This window comes from Acanthopagrus latus, chromosome 15, assembly GCF_904848185.1.
Source record: "Acanthopagrus latus isolate v.2019 chromosome 15, fAcaLat1.1, whole genome shotgun sequence".
In the NCBI taxonomy this organism is placed as follows: domain Eukaryota; kingdom Metazoa; phylum Chordata; class Actinopteri; order Spariformes; family Sparidae; genus Acanthopagrus; species Acanthopagrus latus.
Genome location: NC_051053.1, coordinates 3,006,956 through 3,021,980, shown reverse-complemented (window position 1 = coordinate 3,021,980; position 15,025 = coordinate 3,006,956). Strand labels below are relative to the sequence as shown.

The 15,025-nt window shown below is 40.8% G+C and overlaps 2 protein-coding genes across 4 annotated transcripts; both read left to right on the top strand.

Moving 5' to 3' along the window:
* The first annotated feature begins 19 nt into the window (after positions 1–19).
* On the top strand, positions 20–6,469 carry cdk1 (cyclin-dependent kinase 1). Its single transcript, XM_037124946.1, has 8 exons — positions 20–137; positions 871–913; positions 1,122–1,278; positions 1,763–1,886; positions 2,346–2,516; positions 2,778–2,941; positions 3,829–3,970; positions 6,196–6,469. The coding sequence occupies exons 2-8, from the start codon at positions 877–879 to the stop codon at positions 6,310–6,312; spliced, it is 912 nt and encodes a 303-aa protein (XP_036980841.1). The 5' UTR covers positions 20–137; positions 871–876; the 3' UTR covers positions 6,313–6,469.
* A 1,097-nt stretch (positions 6,470–7,566) lies between these two features.
* On the top strand, positions 7,567–14,693 carry LOC119034199. Of its 3 annotated transcripts, none has more exons than XM_037124995.1 (4): positions 7,567–8,907; positions 9,436–9,645; positions 9,956–10,072; positions 14,198–14,693. In XM_037124995.1, exons 1-4 carry the CDS (start codon positions 8,784–8,786, stop codon positions 14,476–14,478), a joined length of 732 nt encoding a protein of 243 aa, XP_036980890.1. In that variant the 5' UTR covers positions 7,567–8,783; the 3' UTR covers positions 14,479–14,693. The 3 variants fall into 3 exon arrangements, 2 of the variants coding, with proteins under 2 accessions (XP_036980890.1, XP_036980891.1); XR_005079494.1 differs by lacking the exons at positions 7,567–8,907; positions 9,436–9,645; positions 9,956–10,072 and adding exons at positions 12,077–13,294; positions 13,507–13,511; positions 13,994–14,074 and having other exon boundaries at positions 14,198–14,643; XM_037124996.1 differs by lacking the exons at positions 7,567–8,907; positions 9,436–9,645; positions 9,956–10,072 and adding exons at positions 12,088–13,294; positions 13,994–14,074 and having other exon boundaries at positions 14,198–14,627.
* Positions 14,694–15,025: the final 332 nt, after the last annotated feature.

Sequence of the window (15,025 nt, the reverse complement as noted above, 5' to 3'; positions counted from 1 at the left end):
TTTGAATTATTTTGCTTGAGCTCATTGGTCTGTTTTGAACTGCTGCTGTACAGCGTTCAATTCAAAAGAGTTTGTCAGCATTCCAGCGGCAGTCTGTGCACGGACAGTTCATACGCTAAGAAACAGGGCACCGTCAGGTAATTATTATTCCTTTTTACACAGTTTTACAAGTTGTACTATGACAGAAATGATTTATCAGATTAGTTGAAAGTTTAGACCCTTCTATTTGGACAGAAAGTGGTCAGCTACCGCTAGAATATCAACAGAAGTTAGCTTTTGACAAGTTAGCATTTGCTAAGCTAACCATGGTGATCTTAACTTACTCGGTATGAAGAGAACGATAACTGCAACTGCTCTGTGATGAGTTTGTATCAGTGCTATATATTAACGTTACTGTCATAGGCGAAACGAAAACACTAAACGTGATTTAACAACTGACTCTAAATTTAGAGGTGAGCCACCGAAAATCTAACGTTAGAAGTTGAGTTATTCACAGCATGATTTGGGCTGTTGAACTTTAACGTTATTTTGCTTTGGGGCCGTTGTTTTTTTCTAATTTGTAATATTACCAGCTTACTAGCCAATTGCTAAGTTAAAAGTCCTGTTACAAATTGATGTAGGTTGTGAGTTAAATGGTGTTACATTATTTGGACAATGCATGATGGTAATTATGACTATGTAAGTTATCATAGCCACTCGCACCCCCCACACGTTTGGCTATTGTAAGTACAGCAGGCACTCAAAATGTTGGCAGTTGTAACATTAGCTAGTGAGGGACGTGTTAGCAGAAGCACTTAATGTGATGAGAGTTGTTGAAATGACACTCTTTATATGAAGGCATGTTTTTTTTTCTTTCTTTTTTTCTTTCAGGCAATAATGGAAGACTATTTGAAAATAGAGAAAATTGGAGAAGGTCGGTATTATTATTTTCTGTCTAAAGTATTAAATGTACATTAAAAATCCTACAGGTGTGGGCTTTATGGAAAAAAAGTTACATTGTCAAATTGTTCCCAGCATCCCTGTGTAATTGTTAATCAACAATGTGATCATTACTATGAAGTATATTCACTGTCAGTCTGGCTCTTGTTAAATCATTTAGAATCACTACCTTGTTCTTGCAGGTACCTATGGTGTGGTGTATAAAGGAAGGCACAAGGCCACAGGTCAGGTCGTTGCTATGAAAAAGATCCGTCTGGAGAGTGAGGAGGAGGGGGTTCCCAGCACTGCTGTCAGAGAGGTCTCTCTGCTTCAAGAACTGAAGCATCCTAACGTTGTACGGTATGTTTACTTTGTGTGCAGCAATGGTTGTGTTGCAGAAAGGTGAAAAGGTTATAAAAGTGAAATTAGATGTTCCCGTTTTGGAATGCTAATCTTTAAGGCAGGGCAATATATGTATATTATAATTGTGATATAAGACTAAATATTTACATATTATATATGTAATGTATTATAATATTTATATGGTCACGTGTCATGAGTGCTGTCATTGCCTGGTTTAAAAGGCTCCATTACAGAAAAAGTCATGTTATTTTCTGAACCTACCATGCGCACTACTTGTTCTTTTACTTTCATTTACCCACTTAGACATTGTAACTACATTATTGATCATTAGTACAGTAGTATGTTACATTTAATTGGGATAACATATAATCGATGTTGCACAAAAGGACTCGTGTTGATGCACCATATTTACAAGAAAAAACGTGCAATATCCGTAGAATGCTGTTATAATTTACTGTGTGTTTCTCTGTGTATGTGTCAGACTTCTGGATGTCCTCATGCAGGAGTCTCGTCTCTACCTCATCTTTGAGTTCTTGTCGATGGACCTGAAGAAGTACCTGGACTCCATCCCCTCTGGCCAATACATGGACCCTATGCTTGTGAAGGTAATTATATTTGTGATGAATAAACTCTCTGCAGTTTGACTACTATATTGTTGCATTTCAGTTGTATTTCAATTGGATTATTTAATGAAATGATATATCTCATAATGGTAACTTGAAATGATTAAACATGAACTCAAATCATCTACTTTCTATTTGTGTGCTCATTTATACACAAATTTGCAATTAACAACTAAGACATTGTGTGTGTTTGGAGGAAAATGCAGCTAAATGAATACATTGCATTTTAAATAAAAATACTCAAACCAAGGGCTGACTGTGTGGCTCACTGCTACAAATCAGTCAGTATGTGAGAAACACTGTCAGTTGAGTCCTTCACTTTATATGAGGGGTTGGTCAGAATTTGAAAATGTGATTGAATTTGCCATTTGTCTTGTTCTTCAGAGGTAAACGTGTGTGTCTATCTCATGTTCATACTCTTACCATTCATCACTTTTTTAGAGCTACCTCTATCAGATCTTGGAGGGCATTTACTTTTGTCACTGTCGTCGAGTCCTCCACCGGGACCTGAAACCCCAGAACCTCTTGATCGACAACAAGGGAGTAATCAAACTGGCAGATTTTGGCCTGGCTCGAGCGTTTGGTGTTCCTGTTAGGGTCTACACCCATGAGGTGAGAATCCTCTCACACGCCACTGGAATTTGTGACTAAAACAATTTAACTATAAAATAAAGTTAGTTCTGAGTTAAAAAAGCAAATATATTCCTGCAGTTTGACTGTTGACTATTGAGGAATTTATTGCTTCAGTTGACTACATTTACCATCATGCAGGATGGACATCAACATCAATTAATGAGAATTTTCCCCTAAAGAACACTAACTAACAAAGCCTTTAAAACGACCACAAGTTTTATTAAACCGCTGTGTTTTAAGGTTGTAACTCTGTGGTACCGGGCTCCAGAGGTCCTCCTGGGTTCGCCCCGATATTCAACCCCTGTTGACGTTTGGAGCACTGGGACCATCTTTGCTGAACTCGCTACCAAGAAGCCTCTGTTCCATGGAGACTCAGAGATAGATCAGCTCTTCAGGATCTTCAGGTAGAGACATGGATCATATCTCCATTCATTTAGAAGAAGCCTTCATAAGTTGTTTGACTCCATATGTGTAGACACTGCTGTCTACGTATCCATGTCTGAAGAAACTTTGACTACACAATCAGATGACGGGTTTAAAAAATTTAGTCGTGTGCTAACTGTTGTGACTTATGTTTGAGATCGATGTAATGAATGAATGAAAAAGTTAATGAAAAAGCAGAGTTGGGAGATGAGTTAAAGGTCCACAGTGATGATTAGATTATGATTATTTACATCTGCTGTAGTGTGTAACTGCTATTAAACTACCAACAAATTAAATTTCTCTCCCACTCCCTCAAACTTGAAAGAGAGTCAATTGACAGTAGAATGCACTTTTCAAAAGTAACAGCAAAGTGCTTTTACAGTTGTCCTCTCATTCAACTATTTACATACACATACTTGAAATGCACTGGCCTGTCCATTGGGAGCTTCTTGGATTTCAGTTTCTTGCTCAAGAACAATGACATGTTGACAGGAGGAGCTGTGGATCATACCACCAGTACATGGATGAGTGGACAACACACTCTTCTTTCCTGTGATGGTGTTAATGTTTTATTAGGATCTCCTGCTAATTAGCAGTGTCCTGGCTTAGTCAACTTCATCATCTTCTTTTAAAACAGTGCTGACGCAAGTAATTGCATCAACCCATATGCTGCCTCTGACTTTGAACGATATATTGGATAGAACTGTCATTATTTTATTAATTTAATGTGAACATTTTGCTGTTTACTCTGCCTGTTATGTTAAAATGCAAAGTCCCTGTTTCCTCTGATTCTTTGGTACCCTTAGATAGTTCCATGCAGTTACACCTTTAATTTATTTATTTAAATTCTACTTATGTTTTTTTCCAGGACTCTGGGAACCCCTAACAATGACGTATGGCCTGATGTAGAGAGCCTACCTGACTATAAAAACACCTTCCCTAAATGGAAGTCTGGCAATCTGTCATCAATGGTGAAAAACCTGGATAAGAATGGCCTGGACTTAATGGCGGTAAGGATTAGGGGTTCTCTTCCTCAAAATAGTCAGATAAAGGTCAGTACACATTAGGGCTGAACGATATGGACAAAATTTCATATCTTGATATTCATGCCAGATATCTTTATTGATATGATACAATATGACTACAGGTTTGGTGAAAACCAAGCATTTTTCAGAAAAATAAAGACATTATTTTAAGCCATATACAAATGGTTGATAGAGAAATCATTACCTAATTATCACAGACTCACTACAGAGACAAATATATTTGAAGTAGTGAAGAGAGCCCAGCACTGCTGCAGAGGAGCTGTGGACTGTGATGACTCTGAGCAGCAGGAGAATTACAATATAATATATTTCTCGTCTTTCCCCTGATGATCTGAATAAGTCGCCAAATTTGTCGCTTTTTCAAAATAAAGTCGCTAGAGGGTCTGAAAAGTCGCTAAATCTAGCGAGAAAGTTGCCAAGTTGGCAACACTGTGTGTGTGTGTGCATGTGCACAAGCATCGCCATCTCCCTCACTCCCGCCCTTATGTTTGTCATTGGTTGGCTTCAGCTGTCGATTCACAGCAAGCATGAAATGAGATTTGTAGTTGGCTGGCCTTAGCGGTGCATTCAAGGGCAATCGTAAAAATTATATTTATTGTGACTGCCCGAGCTGTACATGCAGGGCGAGTGGGGGAAATCTATATTGTTTATATCATTTCTTTTTTGCTATTAATATCTTGAATGTTCATATGTAGATATAGATACGATAACGATATATCGTTCAGCCCTAGTACACATACACTTAGTTTCTATGTTGGCAGCGCAGGCTAAACACACTGGGTGCCTGTGTACTGCTTGGCACCTGCACTGCTGAACTGTACAGCACAGCTCTATCTGTGTACATGGAGTTTGCCTTTGATAATTGTCAATAAATACGATGGCGTGATTTTTTTTCTTTTTTTTACCCCCTTTGAAATGAGAGGAAAGATGGAGGGAGAGAAATTGCTCCTCACCTATTGTGTTTATTCTCTGTGACATAGTCTATATTCTATAGATGCAAACATTAAAACTATGTAAAAAAGTAACTAAGTAAAATGCTGGCAAGATGTGGATATATCTGTCTATTAGTCCTTTTCATGTATATTTTTGCCAGAGTAGAAATAGGCGAGACTTCTAATCTGTAGATCACGTGATGCAGCAGCCACGTTTGATACCCGCATGAGAAGCAGGACAAATACATCCAGTGTGGCAAATCTAAACTGTTACCATGAACACTGAAATGATTGAAATGAAAACCACTGCACAATGCATTGGGAAAAAAAATGTGCACAAGACTGAAACTAGCTTTGGACATGTTTTATTATCCACTCATTTCTAGTGTCTTCTCACAGACACTAGATCTCTTACATATCTGTACTGTGGTGGAAAGTTTTTTTCAGATGCAGGGTAATTTGTCTGCACTGTCTATGTTTTGGATTTTTATTTATTTATTTTATCAAGCTATTGAAACCAGTATAAGTGCTTTAGTGGCATAGTCCTTTAAATTATATAGGAGAGGTCACATCCACAAAAGTAAGTTTTTAAAGGAGGGATGTAATACCAGAGAACATCTCTCCCCCTCTTCCTCTCTCTTACCCCACCAGTCAGCTGTGACAAGACAATGGTTCTAATTCAAAATGCTATTAAAATTATCTTGAACAAGTTTTTAATGTCTTCTGGATATAGTCTAATAATGTATATGACAGGGCTGGACCCCAATGTTCGACTGTTTGGATTGCCTTTATACTGGCCCACTACAATGTCAATGGCAGAACTACTCTACTTCTGGAGCTGTGTGCACTCTTTTTCACTCATGTATCCCTACATGGGACTTAGTGTTTACAAAGCATAGATTTGTTTATTGTGTCGATAGGCCTAATTATGCCATTGTTAAAGCTTGTAAGTGTGTTTTGAATAAGTTTCAGAGTTACAGTTCCATAGAAAGGCATTGTAATATATGTTGGTCACCAAGTCTAACTCGGGGAATCACAGGGTTAAATTAATATACTCATACTTGTACACTTGACGTGAGTGTATGATTAACACGAATTACATATACTGTTGTCAGACAATAAACGTGAAGTAGAATGGTGATCACAATAGCTGTCCTCCACTCTAAAGCAGGTTATGAACACTTAATTGTTCGATACATAAAACTGTCCTGATTGATGTTATCCTCCTTTCCTCCTTGTGTTTTTTCTCTGCTGTAGAAAATGTTGACATACAATCCACCCAAGAGGATCTCTGCACGGGAGGCCATGACTCACCCATACTTTGATGACCTGGACAAATCCACCTTGCCTGCTGCTAGCATCAACAAAATCTAAAACTTACTGACCTTATATAATAACATATTCATATCCTTTGTGAATTATTATTCTGTAAATACTTGTCTGTCAAAATTGTTGTAGACTGTGTAAAGTTTTGTCTTTCAACAATGTCTTTCCAATAAAACTGCACTTTCTGTGAGTCTCTAAACATTGATGTTTTGTATTTCCCTTTTTTATAAGATCTGGGATAGAAATGCAGTCTGGAGCCTTTCAGCCCAGGGACTTCATTTAAAAAAAAATGTTCATATAAAGACAGATCATAAGTCTGTTTTAATAAGGCCACTAGCCTCTTCAGCTATAGACCCTAACCCTAAAAACAAACAAACAAAATGCTTCCCTCCACATTACCGTTTTCATTTCTTGTGTTCTGGCTAAGCCCAGATTTGCATATAAGACTTGTGAGCTGTAGCATGCACTGTTATGGCAGTTGTGGGTGGGGAGGCGTTTGGCATGTGTCTCCATCTTTGCATTTTGTGTGTTCAGTGTATAGGTAGAGAACTTACAAAAAAAGTAATCAGAAGGAAAATGGCTCAAATAAACCTAAAGCAAACCACCTTATCTGTAATAAGTAATGAAGGCTAAGAGCCTTCCATTGGATAATTACTGCACTGATTAATATGATTCAGCTGGCAACAAATACTCACCCTAACTAATGCAGTGAGTAGCTTCTCATTTCTTAAATAACCATGTCAGAAGACAAACCCTGTGGTCATGGAAAATATGTTGGGTTTCAGAGGGGCCATACTAGTGGCCTGCACTAAGCATAGAAAACAACCAGGGAGATTGCTGAAACTACTAAAATTGGGCTAAGAACTGTCCAACCCATTATTATATTGAAGGGTAGTGGTGAACCAGCACTACCAAGTGCCAGTACCAGCATCAATAAGTTGGTGCCAAATTGTGGTACCTCAAAGTGCATCTCTACAGTAGTGTTACAGATAAAGAGAATGAGTCCGTGGTGTCCCCAGAACTCAGCCATTGACTACATCCAAAATTCCTCTCTAAAGGCCCCCACACTCGGCTATCCCTAACATTAAATATGGTTTTACACTTCACAGGGAGTTTATTTGTAAAGTAAACAAAAACACTTGGCAATGTGCAAATTTTGCAATGCTCTGCTCACATCAAACTTTTACCGTCACCTCCAAAGGAAGCATAAAGACAGGTAACATTAAGCTAAGAGTTACCAAAGCAACAAAAGCTTAACATTAATGTTATATCAAAAGTCTTGATAAATTTCAACTCCCCCATCCAGAGACAAAAAGCGAAAACTATTTCCATGGGCGTTTTAGGCATTTATTTGTAAACTTTCAAAGCACAGCTAAGTTAGCTTGCTAACATTAGCTTACATGGCATTGTTGTCACAAGCAAGAGAACATGGACCATATTTCTTCCCCAAAATGTATAATACACACACAAGGCTTTGTCAAGTCAAACTGGAGTTGCACAAAGAAAGAACAGGCATTGAGAAATAATGTATGTGTAAAATTTAAATCAGGCAAAATTAATGGTTTAAAACATTTTTTCAACATTGCTTCCGGTTGGGCCTCGGAGAGATGTACACGCGCATCTGAGCTCCCCCAGATTAACATTTATTTATGTCAAGGAGCCCAACTCACACATGTTTATGACAGATTAAGTATGGTAAAAGCAGAGTGTAGATTGTAAGATGGTGAACACGAGTTTTTATTCAATTTTGTTACGATTCTTTGACGAGATAGGATGCAGGTTGCAGGATCTGAGGAGCGGCGCTAAGGCCCCAGAACATGCAGAGAGCACGGACCCTGGTAAATCGACGCTATTAAGTCTTTGAAGGCTGAACTGCTGGCAAAAATAGACGAGAAAACGGATACTCAGAACGCCGAAATATCCAAGCAAATAAGCATCGTTAAAGACGAAATGAAAACAGCCATTAAGCTTGCTAACCAGTGGCGGTTTTGGGCATGGGCGAACCGGGCAGCCGCCCAGGGCGGCATCTCTTTTCCATAACGTATGGGGCGGCACGACCGCTTAAAAAATATATATATATAGGCGCCGCAAAACTGTTTTCCATTATCAATATCGCCTGTTTGAGAAATTGGCAAATTAGTGCCCCCTGCAGCTGCAGGCGCCCCTAGAAGTTGACGCATTATGCACACTGCACAGAGATGCTGGGAAAGGCCAAGGGGAGGGGTTCAGGGGGGACAGTTCACCTCTGGGTCTTTTAAATGAAACGCAATGTAAAGGGGGAGGGTGGAGGGGTCCATTTATAGTACAATATTATAATGTAATTAGTTGCCAGTCACACCTTGACTTTCTTCCAAACAAAGCAAATCTCATTCATAATATTATGAATGCAGGCCATGAATCCTGCACCTTTTATGAATCGTGAGAAATGACTAATAAAAATAGGTGCCAAGGCGATTCAGAGGTCACCCAGGTGAATTGGTTTGGTCTTGACTTTTGGTCGCGAGTGCCAATGTTGGGGGATGGGAATTTGTGGATTGCCCTGCCAAATAAACACAGAGATGGACAGAAAGCGGTCAAAGCCATCAGGTGCCCAGTTCAGAAAAAAAAGAAAAGAAGAAGAGGAGAAACGAGCAAAGGATAAAGGTATGCAATATCCTGTCTATGATAACAGTATCAAGGGCTAACGTTAAGGTTAACGTTAGTAACGTTAGGCTATAACTTAAACGTTTGTTAGCCATCTTGCTTTGTTATTTGCTATGCTTAGCCTATAAAATAATAATTCGGTTTTAACAAACCCGACAGTTTACTTCACCATTCGATTATGCTTTGCAACTAAACTGTTAAAAGTACAGTAATTATTTATTTAGATCATTTCGGTTAACGTTGGGCCTGTAGCCAATGCAATTTTCTCATGTAACGTTAACAAAGTTTCAAAGACGGAACACTTGCCATTTGATAATGTTACAACTCCATGTTGTGACAAAGGAAAGTTTAACCACAATACATTAGTCATAGTGTGCAAAGCATAGAATTCGAAGCAGTGACCTAATTCAATATATGATCAAACATTTAGCATGTAAGGGCATTTTTATGAAATTTGCATTTATGGATGTTTTGTTTTGTAAGTGCTTAGTTATAGCCTGTTGATGAGCATTTCAACTGCATTTTCAGGGGCACTTCTGAAATATTTTGGAGCATCCTCTGCCACTGCTCAAGATGAGCCACCCACCACCCCCATTACACAGGATGAGGAGGAGCCATCAACCTCATCAGCTACTCAGGCCTCTTCTGAAATGGTCCCTGTCATTGAGGAAGAGCACCTATCCATGTGTCCAGACACATCTCCCTGTACGTCTGCTTCTCCACAGCACGAACCTTCAGGTGCGTTTCTCATCTCTCTCTCTCTCTCTCTCTCTCTCTCTCTCTCTCTCTCTCTCTCTCTCTCTCTCTCTCTCTCTCTCTCTCTCTCTCTCTCTCTCTCTCTCTCTCTCTCTCTCTCTCTCTCTCTCTCACCCCCTCTGTCAATGTGTATTTGTGTAGAGGGGGTATGCCTAGGCAACAAGGCTACAAGACCACTGCAATTTAATGTAAATTAATGTACATTTTTTGATAATTTCTTAGTAGGCCTATGAGTTACAGTATGTTCTTCTGCTATGTGCTTTGAGTAATATGCCAATATGCTGTCTGATAGAAATGCCTGGAGCTGAAGGTTCCACTGCTGAAGAGGAGCCTCTGTCAACCGACCCTGCTAAATGGCCTACACCTCTGACTGACAGGATTCGGACTGAACTAGTTCGCAGAGGACCCAGTAAGTTGCCACCTGATTTTGTTTTTCAAAGGAATGAGAGAGATGGAAGGAGTTGCCACCACCACTATTTTAAAAAGACATTAGTTAGTGGTGAAAAGATGGCAAGAAGCTGGCTGATATTTTCCATGGAGAACAATAGCCTCTTTTGCGTCTGCTGCAAATTGTTTTCCAAGAGGAACATTCATTTAACAAGTTCAGGAATGTCCGACTGGAAACATGCAAGTTCTCATCTTGCTTCACACGAAAACAGTCCAGAACACATAAATTCCATGAAGGCATGGAAGGAACTGTCAGTGAGATTAAGAAGTGGGAAAACTATTGATAAGCAGGAGATGGCACTTTTGGAGGCTGAGAGGGGGAGATGGAGAGCAGTACTGACACGTCTCATTGCTATTGTGCAGTCACTGGCAGTGCGAAATTTGGCTGTGAGGGGACACACAGAGAAACTGTTCACACCATCAAATGGGAACTTCCTCAAAGAGGTTGAACTAATGGCTAGATTTGATCCAGTTATGAAGGAACACCTTGACCATGTCGAAAGAGGCACGGCAAGTCAGAACAGCTACCTGGGCCATCATGTGCAAAATGAGCTCATTGATTTGTTGAGCCACAAAATTATATCTACTGTTGTGGATGACATTAAGCAGGCAAAATATTTTTCAATTATCCTGGACTGCACCCCTGACATAGGCCACACAGAGCAGTTGTCTGTAGTCATAAGAGTGGTTTCACTGATGGAAAAGCCCTATATCAGGGAACATTTTTTGGGGTTTTTGGAGGCAGAGGAGTCCACAGGCCAGCACTTGGCCTCCATGATCCTCACAAGACTTGAGGAGCTGGCAATTCCATTTGAGGACTGTAGAGGACAGTCATACGACAATGGGGCGAATATGAAGGGGAAGAATAAGGGGGTTCAAGCAAGACTCTTAGAAAAAAAACCCAGAGCTCTCTTTGTGCCATGTGGGGCACACACACTGAATTTGGTTGTTTCAGATGCTGCCAAAGTATCTGTAGATGCCATTAGCTACTTTGGGGTCCTGCAAAAATTGTATACCTTGTTCTCTGCTTCCACCCAAAGATGGGCTATACTAAAGGAGCATGTCACCATCACCTTAAAGATGTGGGCAGACACAAGGTGGGAGAGCAAGATCAAGAGTGTTGAGCCCCTGAGGTATCAGGCAGCTGCCGTGAGAGAGGCCTTAATCGAGGTGAGAGAGAACACCAAAGACCCTGCCATAAAGACAGAGGCCCAGTCTTTGTCTGAGGAGGTGGGGTCATACCGCTTCAGCATCTGCACAGTTGTTTGGTACGACATGCTATCTGCAATACAGCATGTCAGCAAACTAATGCAGTCTTCAAATATGCATGTGGACCTAGTTTTAAATCTTTTGAAGAAGACTGAGCAAGGTCTCCAAAGCTACAGAGCAAGTGGCTTTGTTACCGCACAGATGGCAGCCAAAGACATTTGTGAAGAAATGAATGTGGAGGCTGTGTTGAAACAAAAAAGGCTAAGATCCACCAAGCGGCACTTCTCATATGAATCTCATGATGAGCCTTTCAGTGATGCTCTTAAGAAGTTGGAAGCCGAATTCTTCAATGTTGTTGTTGATGCAGCCACATGCACCCAGCCATCCAGGAGAGGTTTTCCACATTGGAAAATGTAGGAAACAAATTCGGAGTTTTGACAAATTTCCCAACTCTTGCAGATGAGGATCTGGCAGAGCAATGTGAGGCACTTGGCACCACACTGCACGGCACTCTGATTTGGACAGTGGAGAGCTTGTGAAAGAAATCAAGAACTTCCCTGACCTGCCATCAACCAACATGAGCCTCCTTGATGTCATCACTTTTATGCATGACAAGGATCTATCAGAGATCTACCCCAACTTTTGGACTGCTCTCAGTATTGCACTTACTCTGCCAGTCACTGTGGCTCAAGCAGAGAGAAGCTTTTCCAAATTGAAGCTGATCAAGTCATACCTGAGGTCAACCATGTCACAGGAACGCCTCTCTGGGCTTGCAGTCATCAGTGTCAATCACTCTCTAGGGGAGCAGATTTTGTATGATGACATTATTGAGGATTTTGCATCAAGAAAGGCCAGAAAGGTCCGATTTTAGTTTACTTTGTGTTTTCTGTTCTTATTGCAATAGTGTAATTATTTTTTGTTGTCAAATTATTGTTCTCTACTCTTGTTAAATTTTTTACATGTTTGATAAATGTATGCTACTTAGCCACTTTTATGTGTATAGTGTATTTTTTTAACTGACACTGACACTGCTTTGTGGGGAATTGTCTCATTGTCATTGTGCAGTGTTGGAGGCAATCTTTTGCAATCTGATTGTAAGCTATATATTTGCCACTTTTATGGATATAGTGAATATTTTCAAATTTGTGTGATTTTATTTAATATTTTGTATTATTGTTCTCTGCTCTTCTTACATTTTTATTTTAGATCGTAAGCTATACATTTGCCACTTTATCGTGCACTGTTTTGTGCAGAATTGCCTCATTGTCATTTGGCAGTGTTGGGGGCGCTCGGCGTGAGTCTCGCCCGGGGAGTAATTCAGTGTCGAACCGCCACTGTTGCTAACGCTCTGGAGCAGCGCACTCCTAGCTTGGAAGCTGCGGCCAACAACCACCCTGACACCATCACTGAACTGGAGCAACAGGTGTCCCAGCTGAGGAAGGAAGTGGTGAGTCTCACGGCAAAAACCGAGGACCTAGCGGGAAGATCACGGAGATGGAATTTACGCATTTTCGGTATCAAAGAAAGACGTGAAGAGGGCACCAGCCCAACTCCATTTGTCGGAATACTACAGAAAGCATTGAAGCTGGGTAAACCGCCCGTCTAAGGGGCGTTCAGACCGAACGCGATGGACGCGATGGAGCGGCAACTCTACATTGAAAATCAATGTAAATGGCACGATGACACGCAATTCAGGCGCCGGCGGCGCGTCTGAAGCTACGCGAATAAAGTTGAAAATATCGAACTTTTAAGGCGGCATCGCGCCGCGACATCCAATCAGCGACGAGTTCAAGCCGACGACGTCACTTCCCTCACGTACGGTTGTTTACGGTCGCCCAGAGCAACATGGAGGAGAAGCTGATCGTAGCTGTTTGTGGGCACCCGGTGCTGTATGACACCACTGCGGTGTTCTACAGGGACAAACTTAAAAAAGAGGAGGCGTGGGTGAGAGTCGCTGAGGAGGTGGGACTCCCCGGTAGGTTTTGAAGCTATCTGTGGCCTGTTTTACTACGTTACTGACCGTGTTTCTCTATGAAATGTTAGCATCAGTTAGCACTTGCATAGCATTATCCCCCTTTGCAGGATACCACTTCCAGATTGTGTGAATGTTTATTGTAATATTTAATTTGGTTAGAAGCTAATTTATGCAATGTGCATATCTTTCTGTGTGTGCGTGTGTATTTGCAGTTGAGGTATGTCGCAAGAAATGGAAGGGGCCGAGGGACACTTACCTTAAAAAAAAGAGGGGAAGGAGAATAAAGGAGCGGGTCAGCGGTGGCAATTTTTAAAAAGTGGCGGTTCTCTGCGGTCCTGTCTTTCCTCGACCCCTTCACCACGCCCAGGGAAACCAGTGGCAACATGGGTCAGGAAGACTGGACCGCAGAGACCTCATATGAAGAGAGCTTGGGAGATGAGGCAGCAGCAGGGCAGTCAGAACTATGGTCAGGAGAAGCAGAAGCAGGGCCATCATCAGGACCATCAGTTTGTGATGGTTGGTTAAGTGAAGACATACACATAGTAAAGTACATGTAAAAACACTTTCAAATTCAGTTGGTGAAAGAGCAGTTTATATCTGTATTGTTTCTCTTTCATTTGTTTCCATTAAATCTCAAATGTTATGTTCACCTATTGTAGAATACATTTGGATCATATAACAATAATAATTTCTCTATAGAGCAAACCTTGAGTGACAGCGAGGGCACAGCTCCTGCTGCTCCTGCTGCTGCTGGTCGTGCTGCTGCTGCTTCGACCAGTGGTGTGTACTTTACAGAAGCGGGATTGTGATTATTGTGTTTATTTGTAGGGCTCCAGTCTAAATTGAAAATGAATGTTTACAGACTATGTCATCAACAGAATATGTGATTTTGATTTCATACAGGTGCGTGGACAAGGAAGAGGAAAAGAGGGAGGGACACTGATGCAGCTGGAAGGGAGGAGATGATAGAGGAGCTCCTCATCCAGAGCCTGCAGAGGCCACCTGCCCCCCTGCCACCTCCACCACCTCCACCTGCGTCGATTGAGGAGGAGAGGTTTTTGACAAGCCTGGCTCCTTCCCTCCATAGGCTGCCACCCCAGCAAAGGGAGTTCGTTAAATTCCAAATTCATAAATTAGTATACGAAAACTCATTTGTTACACTTAATTTGGAATCATTGGAGTAGCTGGGGTGGCAGCCTGTGCTGGGAATGAGACAGACTGGTAAATTTTTTGTAAATTTTTGTTAAATTCGTTCTGTTCTTTTTCTGTTAATCACTTTGGGTTTTTTTGGGTTTTTTTGTATTGATCTTTATAAATATATATTTTGTTTTCAAATTAAAAATATATTGTATATATTTCTTAATAACTACTATTTCTCATGTCATTATTTCACACATTCTTTCAAGTACAATGAGACTGTAGACTGGCCAGTTTGAAAATGATAATTAAAGTAAAGAAAAAGTTTAATGGTGTAATATCAGAGGGGGTCAGTAATGTATGAATTGATGTTACATGCACAGTGACTGGTAGACATGAATTGTTGTAGTTATATTGCAGGATTATTGCTCAGTTCTTTTATTTGGATGGCTCTTAAAAGAGCCGTGTTTGGGGTGCTTGTGCACTAAGCATTATGCTGCCACGGGACCACTCCCTCCGTGGAGAAGAAGGCTGAGAAGGTCTCCCGAACCCTGATGGCCTCTCTTGCCGAGTTGTTCGCTCCAACTCTTCCCA

Coding starts and splice junctions, on each gene's coding strand:
- cdk1 (XM_037124946.1), top strand. CDS start 877: ATGGAAGACTATTTGAAAATAGAGAAAATTGGAGAAG. Junction 1,887..2,345: donor TGGACCCTATGCTTGTGAAG/GTAATTATATTT, acceptor TCACTTTTTTAG/AGCTACCTCTATCAGATCTT. Junction 3,971..6,195: donor ATGGCCTGGACTTAATGGCG/GTAAGGATTAGG, acceptor TCTCTGCTGTAG/AAAATGTTGACATACAATCC.
- LOC119034199 (XM_037124995.1), top strand. CDS start 8,784: ATGGGAATTTGTGGATTGCCCTGCCAAATAAACACAGAGATGGACAGA. Junction 9,646..9,955: donor TCCACAGCACGAACCTTCAG/GTGCGTTTCTCA, acceptor GCTGTCTGATAG/AAATGCCTGGAGCTGAAGGT. Junction 10,073..14,197: donor ACTAGTTCGCAGAGGACCCA/GTAAGTTGCCAC, acceptor GATTTCATACAG/GTGCGTGGACAAGGAAGAGG.